Source organism: Scomber japonicus, chromosome 22, assembly GCF_027409825.1.
Source record: "Scomber japonicus isolate fScoJap1 chromosome 22, fScoJap1.pri, whole genome shotgun sequence".
Classification (NCBI taxonomy): Eukaryota; Metazoa; Chordata; class Actinopteri; order Scombriformes; family Scombridae; genus Scomber; species Scomber japonicus.
In genome coordinates, this window is record NC_070599.1 from 22,292,919 (window position 1) to 22,301,560 (window position 8,642).

Genomic DNA, 8,642 nt, shown 5'->3' on the forward strand with positions numbered 1-8,642 from the left:
TGTTTTCTTTCTATTTTTCTGTACTTTGCTTTATTTTTATTATATATATTTTTTACTGTATGTTTTAATATTTACAATTTTTTTACAGTTCAATTGTTCTTTAACTCCTTTTTAATTATAATTGGATATTCTTTTTTTTAATTGTATGTTTTTATGCTCCCAATTCTTTAAAAGTTAAATCATCTGATATTTAGTTTTAATGTAAATCACATTAAGTTGCTCCTGTGTGTGAACTGTGCTATATAAATAAAGCTGCTTTGCCTATTATTACCCGATATTGTCAGTATCAGCATATATGTTGTTTGATATGCACCAATATTTTTTAAAGTTATATAGTTGTATGTATCCTTTTTCTTAATTCAATATTAGCGTGCCAACAAAAAAAAGCCACTTCCTGTTGTAAAGAAATGACTCGAACTTAAATAGTGTGTCTCTTCTTTGTGAATGGAGCGAATGGATCCTGATCGGGAAATGAGTCATTTCATGGGGGGGTTGTGAGGCTCATTCACTGTATCTAATTATACACCGCAAATTAGCTTCAAAGCCGAGTGTTGTTTCCTATACAAGCACTTCTCTTTATATATATATCCTTTAAAAGCAGCTTCTACAGCCTCTAAGTGACATTAAAATACACTTCTATTAATAGAAACTAGTCGGGAAAACTCATATATTGCTTTTTAAAATGACATAATTCATTTGTTTTTAGTCAATTTCACATTTTCAGAAGTTTGTCTTGGTGCTAATTTAGGAACTTGTTGTGTTATTATAAAGATATTTGGTATGACACAGGTGTATATTGGTTTAAGTGTTTGATTGACAGCTGAATCGGCCAATTAAACTCCACCGAAATGATTGATTGCCTGTTTTCACGCTCTGCCCAGGGTTATTATCCTTTTCTAATATGTAGATTTTCTGGATTCAGTAAAGCCATCATAGTTTATAACTTACTTTCACAAAGTTTCTTTCTTGGTGGTGATTTAGGAAATTGTTGTAAATGTCCCTTTAAAGTCATCATAGTGTGAATTTTAGGGGTTTTCTGACGAGCACTGCACAGATATAGAAACTGAAATTTCAAGCTATCTCTTAGAAGCAACATATTTGCACTTTGCAGTCCGTTCAGTCTGGGAGGGGAAAAACCCTTCAACTTAACATAAGTTAAAGTTCGTGACTCCATTGTTTGAAGGATCCCCCTCCACTCCCCCTCCTCCCCCCCCCCCCCCCCAATCCGCCCCACAGCTGAGGAATCCTTGAGAAAAGATGCTGAAACTCCGTCGGCTCCGAGGCTGCTGCTCTGTAGCTGAACCTGACCTTTTGATCTCTACGCAGGGGATGTGGTCAGGGGAGGGAAGGGAAAATTTAAAACTTCTCCTCCAGGGATGTTTGAGGGGAAAAAATACATTGAAAGGAGCCTCCGAGTTGTACTGTATAGTAATATTTCTCTCTCTCTCCCTCTCTCTCTCTCTCTCTCTCTCTCTCTAGGGTAAATGTTTGGGAACGTTTCCTGCATGGGATCACGTGTGAACGGGAGCAGGGATCGATATTCTGGGTGAATCTGTAACACCAATTTTCCATCTCAAGACCTACGATTAATAGCGGGAACATTGCGGGAACATTGCAGGAACACGCATGTAAAGCGATCCGATCATATTTGAATCCACGACTTGTTTACAGATGTTTTTGACAACGCTTTCGTGGGTGATGTCATCAGTAACAAACAATACAAGTTTGTTTATTTGTAAAGATTTCTCCAAGATTTTCTGGAAACTGGACAGATTGAGGAATAAAGAAGCTTCTCTCAGTCAGCGTAGAGCGGTTGGCATCCATAAATGTTGCATTATCGCCACCTGCTGGACCCCCTTGTGCCCCTTTTATTCCAGCATTGTTATAGCATGTGTGAAAAGGTGCAAGACGGAAATGTTCCAGAGAGGCTTATGTGTGTGTGGTTGTGTGTGTGTGTGTGTGTGTGTGTGTTTACCTGGTAAAAACCTGGTAGTATCTGTCATCCTTGATGCCGTCCTCCAGCGGTACGTTGATGGCGTACCAGCGGCCTTTACCCAGCCCAGTGTCTGCCAGGTCCCCCGTACCTGTACATGTATACACACACATACTCAGTTATCTTTACACTACGCCATATACGGTGTCATATGTAGTCTCAAATGTCTGCAGTGACTGACCTGGGAAGAATCCAGGAGAAAACTTGTGGAGAGAGACTGTCATGACTTTGGATGTGAAGCTGAAGGCGTCCTCCACACCTGCAAAAACAGAAAGGATCAGTACAAAAGAGGGCGTCAAACACTGAATTTAAGACCAATTTAAGAGATAAGTTCATAAAGACAGAAGCTTCTTTTAAAGGAAACTCTCTCTCCTCTAAAGTCACTACAGTTTCGATCCTACTTGTTGTTTGTTTTGGGTTTTTTCTTTATTTGCATACCGTCTCCGTGATGCAAATCGACGTCCACATACAGGACTCGCTCGTATTTCTCCCTCAGTTTGAGGATTCCCAACACAGCGTCGTTCACGTAGCAGAAACCCGACGCCTCGTCCCTAGAGGAGAGAGAGAGAGAGAGAGAGAAAAGAAAAGGGATCTATGAAAACAAAAATGTCTGTAGATAAGCGGTCAGTTTATGTAGCTCCTCATAATTACTTTAAACAGATGAATTTTACTCCCCAAAGTCTCCATTTATTATGTTATAGTTGTATAAACTTAGTCTTAGTCATGAAATACAATGGAGACAGTGCAGTATTTAACTTGTAGTATCTGTAACTATAGTCCAGCATCTTACCTACTTTCTTTTAGATACCATTAATAGTAACTTCAGGATTATACACGTTTAAATATGCTGCTTTTATCTGTGCGAAACGACGTCTTACTTCTTGGCGTGGTGCCATCCTCCCGCCCAGTTAATGGCCACTTCACACTTCTTGTCCAGCAGGCACTGGGCTCCCGTCAGCGTGGCGCCTCCTACTGCTGCTGCGTAGTCATATATCCCCTCCACCACCGGACAGTCGTAACCTGGGAGGAAGGACATGGAAAAATAATCATTAAAAAAAAAAAAAAAAATCCATCTCATAAAAGGCCAAAGCCCACAATCCTGGCTTAAACTGGTTTTATTGTGTCTAAAATAAAAGTGAAAAGTTCAGCAGTGAGATATGTAATAATCCAATAAATATGCTCGGTGGCGGTATCTCTGAGGGGTTATTTCCATATTTTAGTGCAAAAAGCTGCTCTTTTTGTGAGGAATTATAATTTTATGATGAGGGAGACTTGTGTGTGGTAACAATGAAAAATGTATTTCTTTCCTAAATTGTTTGAAAAGTATTTTTGATTTGGCATTTTTTCCCCCCACTTCTTGAACCTCAGTGCTCCTGTTAAAAAGGGGATATATAAAACTGACAGGCTGCGACTGTGAGGAGAGATAAGCAGAAAGTACAAGAAGGGATAGAAATGGAAAAAGCATTATAAACAAAAGAATGAAAAAGAGAAAAAAGGTCTTTTGGGGAAAAAAAAAGGAGAGGCGGAGAGCTGAGACAAAAGACACAATACAAGAATAAAAGGGAGCCTGAGGGAGGACAGGAACGAGGGAGGTGAATGAATGCAATGGATTGGACTCGGAAAGATAAATTGAAAGAGGCGAAGGACAGAAAAGGAATCTGGAAATCCAGGAAAAGGTGGAGCAGAGAGAGAGAGAGAAAGAGGGAGAGAGAGTGAGAGGTGTGTGTGTGTGTGTGTGGAGAAGACAAAAGGAGGAAGCGACAGAGGGATGAGCCGAGGACAATGAAGAAGAGCAAGAGGTTGTTAGAGAGGGCGAAAGGAGAGAAAGGAGGGAGTGGGCGATAGATAAGGAAATGAAAACAAGAAGACGAAGAAGGGAGCGGATTGTGTGGACGAGTCTAAAGTTAGAAACATCCAGAAACAACAAATCGTGGAGGAATCTCTCCTGACAGCATCCCACCCTGCTGGGGTCAAGTTTGGTTCGCAGACGACATGACGACAAAGTCATGATGTAGATGATATTTTTAATTCAGAGGAATTTAAAACTAATCTGCCTCCTCAGAAAGAAAGAGGGTACAATTACATTTAAGTAGATTTAAAAAAACCTTTAAAGTTACACTGAGCATCATCTTTTTAATTCTGGTGATTTAGCTCCATCTAGTGTCCATTAAGGTGAACTGCAGGTGAATTTTAAAGTATTCCCTAATTACAGTATTTCAATTTAAATCCCTCTATATGCATTAAAGGAGAAGGTTTATAAGGTTTTAAAATAATAAATAAATAAATTAGACAATTCTTTTTATTTTTGCTTATTCTTGATTCAATATATATTTATTATCATTCTATAAACATTTTATCTTCTTATTCAATTGTATTCATGTTTCTTCTGTCTTTTAACCTAGTTTTAGTCCAGCTTTTATTAAAAACTTTATCTCTTGTATTTCATTTTACTTAAGTTTTGTCTATTTTAACCTACTTTTTTACTCTTTTAATATTATTTTTTTCTCTTATTTTTAATGCCCCCCCCCTTATTTACCTTACTTTATTCAAAATTTCTAAACATTTTTTATCATCCTTATTTTTTCTTGCATGCATTCGTGTCAAGTTTTTTTCTTTTAATTTGTACTTTGTTTTAATTCCTTTTCTTATCTATCTTAATACCAGCTTGTCAATCAACTGTGAAGCACTTTGAACTACATTAATCTGTATGAACGATACTATATAAGTAAAGTTTGATTGATATAATATTCAGGCACAAGCAGGCAGGTTTTAAGTGGACAGGTAGGTTTTATTTTGGTCATGAAAAGTTATTCTCCGACGTTTCTCACCCAGGCCGTAGTCGACTGACTGAGGGTCGTCGTTGTCTCCGTCCTCGCTGATCTTCTGAAGATGCTCCAGGTACGAGTCTGTGTGGAACTTGGCCATATCCTCTATAGTAGCTGCACGAGGTTTCACCAGGCTGGAGAAAAGGGAAAAAAAACAATATTTATCAATCAGAATTATACTTTACTGGCAAAGTATGGTTACACTTAGAAGGAATTTGACTCTGGTTAAGTAGCTCTAAATGTACTTAGACAAAAATCTTCAGAAATACGCAAAAAGAATGATCATATGCAGGTGAAACTGTTTCTGTGAACTGTAAACAGGATACAAATAATAAGTAAAGTGGGGAAAGAGTGACTTCATATATAAACTGTATAGTAGGTGGAGATGCAACAGGTTACATTGAGGTTGTCTGTGCTTGTTTCCTGATTCTGGAGGTGTCCAGGTCATAGACACTGGTAATCTTTTCTGCAGACCTGACTATCGGTTGTCGTCCAGAGACCAGATTTAATGAAGGCAGTGTAGAACTGGATCGGCAGCTCCTGAGGTAGGTTGTATTTCCTGAACTGGTGCAAGAAGTAGATCCTCTGCTGGGACCTTTTTTGATGACTGTGTTGATGTTGTTAGTATGTTTTTCATGTCTGTCTTCCACATCTAGAACACGGTATGGTCAGTGGATCATGTTCTGGCGCCGGACTTTCTAAGATTACTGGAAAATATCGACACATTGGATACGAATACATGGCAAGGCCCCATATGCCAAGATCATACTCTGTTTAGGTTACTTCTTAAATACCAGACATGCAAGCAAGATTATATATGCTGCTCACTCTCGGCCACTGAGTATCATCACAATTGTGTCTATCCTGCATGCTGTCTGATGATCCAGGCGGGCCTGCATTGAACGTGCAATAAGAAAGAACTCCTGATTCGCCTCGTCTTTGTATCTTCAAGATCATCACAGAAACATCTACTCTCATTGATGTTGGACTTCAAGTTCAGGGCCTGGGTGGGAGATTGTAGATCCAAGAAACCTGAAGCATTCCTACTGACAGGTGGAGGTGGGCACAGTGAGCTGGTTGAGTTTGGTGACGAGGACTTCTGAGATGATGATGATGAAGGCCGAGCTCAATTTCATGATCGGGGTCCTTGTTTATGTCCCTGGGGAGTCGAGGTGTTGCAGGATGTAGTGCAGTCCCATGTTGACTGTATAATCCATTGAGGGTCAACACCAGTGTCTCAAAGAATTCATGATGACAAACATCAGGGCAATGGGCCTGTAGTCTTTCAGTCCAGTGATGGTGAGTTTCTTGGGGACCAGGATGATTGACAGTTGAAGTAGTACAAGATGTATTTGGCAGGGATGATACACATCAATCAACATTGTAGTTTACACCGCAATGTAAATGTGACAGAGTTAGCCAAGAAGCTAGTTTTCATCTGTAGTCTTCAGGCAGCTCCATTGACCTGTTGGAGATCCATGTGGAGATGGTGTCCTGCTGGTCATCTGGGTTTGGTGCCTTCCTCAACTCCTATCTCTGAAAGAGCTGACATACATCCTCATCATAAACTATCAGTGCTGGTTCAGGAGTCAAAAGATGTCTTAATTGGAGCATGTGAGGGTTGTGAAAGTGTGAAAGTGGGCTGATCAAACCTTCAGTAAAACACATTCAGGTTGTTGGATAGTTGAAGGTTTGCTGCAGTGTGGGAGGAGGAGGGTTTCCGGTAATTGGTGACATCCTGCAGAGTTCTCCACACTGATGCAGGATCATTAGCTGAAAACCTGTTTTTCAGCTTTCTGAATGTCGCTCTTTTGTTTATCAGCTTACACAAGTACTTGTTGCATAAGCTTTATTGCTTAAAAAAAAACCTGCATAGTAGGAACATATACACTAAAACACAACACTAGCCTATATAACAGTGTGTAATAAAGGGTAAAAACATCCATATTGGTAGTATACAATCAACTAGACATAATAAATGTTGTGCAATAAACAAAATACTGTCCAAGTAAACACAAAGAGAGGATTTAATGCTAAAAAAAAGACTGTAAATGTGGCAGATGTCTACTTGATATGACTAACTCAGACTGCTGAAGCCTCATATAAGCTCTACATTAACTTTTAAATGCATTATTTTTGAAGTAAATGACTTTTGCCCCTCCATCACTTCCAATGAAAGCACTTTTAATAGTCTTTCCCCTAAACTTACCTCATATGTTTAAGCAGTCCGTACGCCTCTATCAGTGAGTGGACCATACTCGCCTGGAAAAAGGAGTAAAAAATACAAACTCATTCATTAAAATATAGTCTAAATAACAGGGTTCCCTTCCCAGACATTTTAATCATTGAATTTTCAAAGCTTTTCCATAACTATAACATAACATTTTACCCCATTTCCATGACTTCATTTAAGTAGTTTAACAAAGGGTCCTCCCCTAGAACATTTTTAACAGAGTAGATGTCATTTATTGTATTTTGGTGCCTTTTAACAGGTGTTTGACCCAAGATCACATATTAGAAGATATTAAATGAATCTATTTTGTCATGGTAAAAGTGTTTTTCCAAAATATTCCCTGAATACCAAACCATTTCCAGGCCTGGAAAACAGTTTTTCTAAGTTAATAACTTTTCCAGGTAAGGTAGATAAACTCATGCATTATAATATAAGGTAAATAATGAAGTATATTACAGTATGCATGTAGATAAATGCTCCTCATTCAATCCAAACTCACCCGATTTGGTACTTTGGATAAAGAGTCGCAAGTGTCGATGTATTCCCGACTATAAACATAGGCGACTCTCCTTTTACTGCAGCTGTCATCGTCACTGTCTCCTTGGCAACTCATTTACGATGGATAAAATGTAGATAATTTAGCTTTAAAAACCATAAAATTAAAAACACTAAAGAGGAAAAAAGATGAGCTCCTGCTACTGCTTCTCTGTGGTGTCACACAGTCAACACTCCGCCGGTAAAAGGTGAACAATGAGTGTTTTTTATTCCAGCTATTTTTTATAATTTAGTTACGATAAAAACGTGATAAAAATATATAAAAACCCACTTTTTCTTGTGTTTTATCTGCTTTAAAAAAAAGACGTTTCGACATTTCCTTGACAACGGTTAAAATAGAAGGCAGCTGCTCAACGGTCACTCAACGTTTCTCGCGCGGACCTTTTTAAAAGGGGGACGCGTTCGAAGCAGAGAGCATTCTGGGAATTCTTGTAGTCCTTTTCGCCTTTTTTGTAGTTCAATGAGCGTTTCTTTCGTTATTCCCTTTTTTATATTGTTATTTTATGGCTTATTTATGGTGTTTTACTTAATTTTGTTGTCATTATGTATTTATATTATTTTATATTGTTTAATTTATGGTGTATGTATTGTGTTTGACTTAATGTTTTAGTCATTATTTATTTATATATAATTTTCAATCTTGTTTAATTTATAGCCTAGTTTATGTTGTTGTAATGGTTTACTTACGCTTCTTGTATTTACATTTATTTATTTGTTTATTATCTTTATATGCTCATCTCCATATTTAACACGTTTATATCTCTTTTAAAGTTTGTTCTTTTAGTAGTATTCTAGGCCTATCAGTTTAACATTAGTTTATTTATTTTATTTGGGTCTTATTTGTGTAAAAGTGTGGTTATTTCTTCAAAGGCTAAAGTAGGCCTACATGTTTTAACTGAGATAAAATGACAAATAAGAAAATGAGGATTGCTGATATTCAGACTAATTCAGACATGAAAATGTGCTGGTTATTGATAAATTGTTATTAACTATTGGTTTAATTATCTCAATTATATCTTTACAATTAAAAGTTACA

General features: G+C 37.8%; 1 protein-coding gene across 1 annotated transcript in view; it reads right to left on the reverse strand.

Annotated features, from left to right (window-relative positions):
• Positions 1-7,753, reverse strand: part of hdac8 (histone deacetylase 8) — a 46,594-nt gene extending 38,841 nt beyond the window's left edge. The window contains exons 1-7 of the mRNA XM_053343790.1: positions 7,551-7,753; positions 7,028-7,080; positions 4,822-4,952; positions 2,872-3,013; positions 2,432-2,544; positions 2,175-2,252; positions 1,976-2,084 (exon numbers count right to left, since the gene is read on the reverse strand). Of these exons, the coding sequence (XP_053199765.1) occupies positions 1,976-2,084; positions 2,175-2,252; positions 2,432-2,544; positions 2,872-3,013; positions 4,822-4,952; positions 7,028-7,080; positions 7,551-7,664 (740 nt within the window). The 5' untranslated portion in view covers positions 7,665-7,753. The remainder of the gene's footprint in view (positions 1-1,975; positions 2,085-2,174; positions 2,253-2,431; positions 2,545-2,871; positions 3,014-4,821; positions 4,953-7,027; positions 7,081-7,550) is intronic.
• Positions 7,754-8,642: the final 889 nt, after the last annotated feature.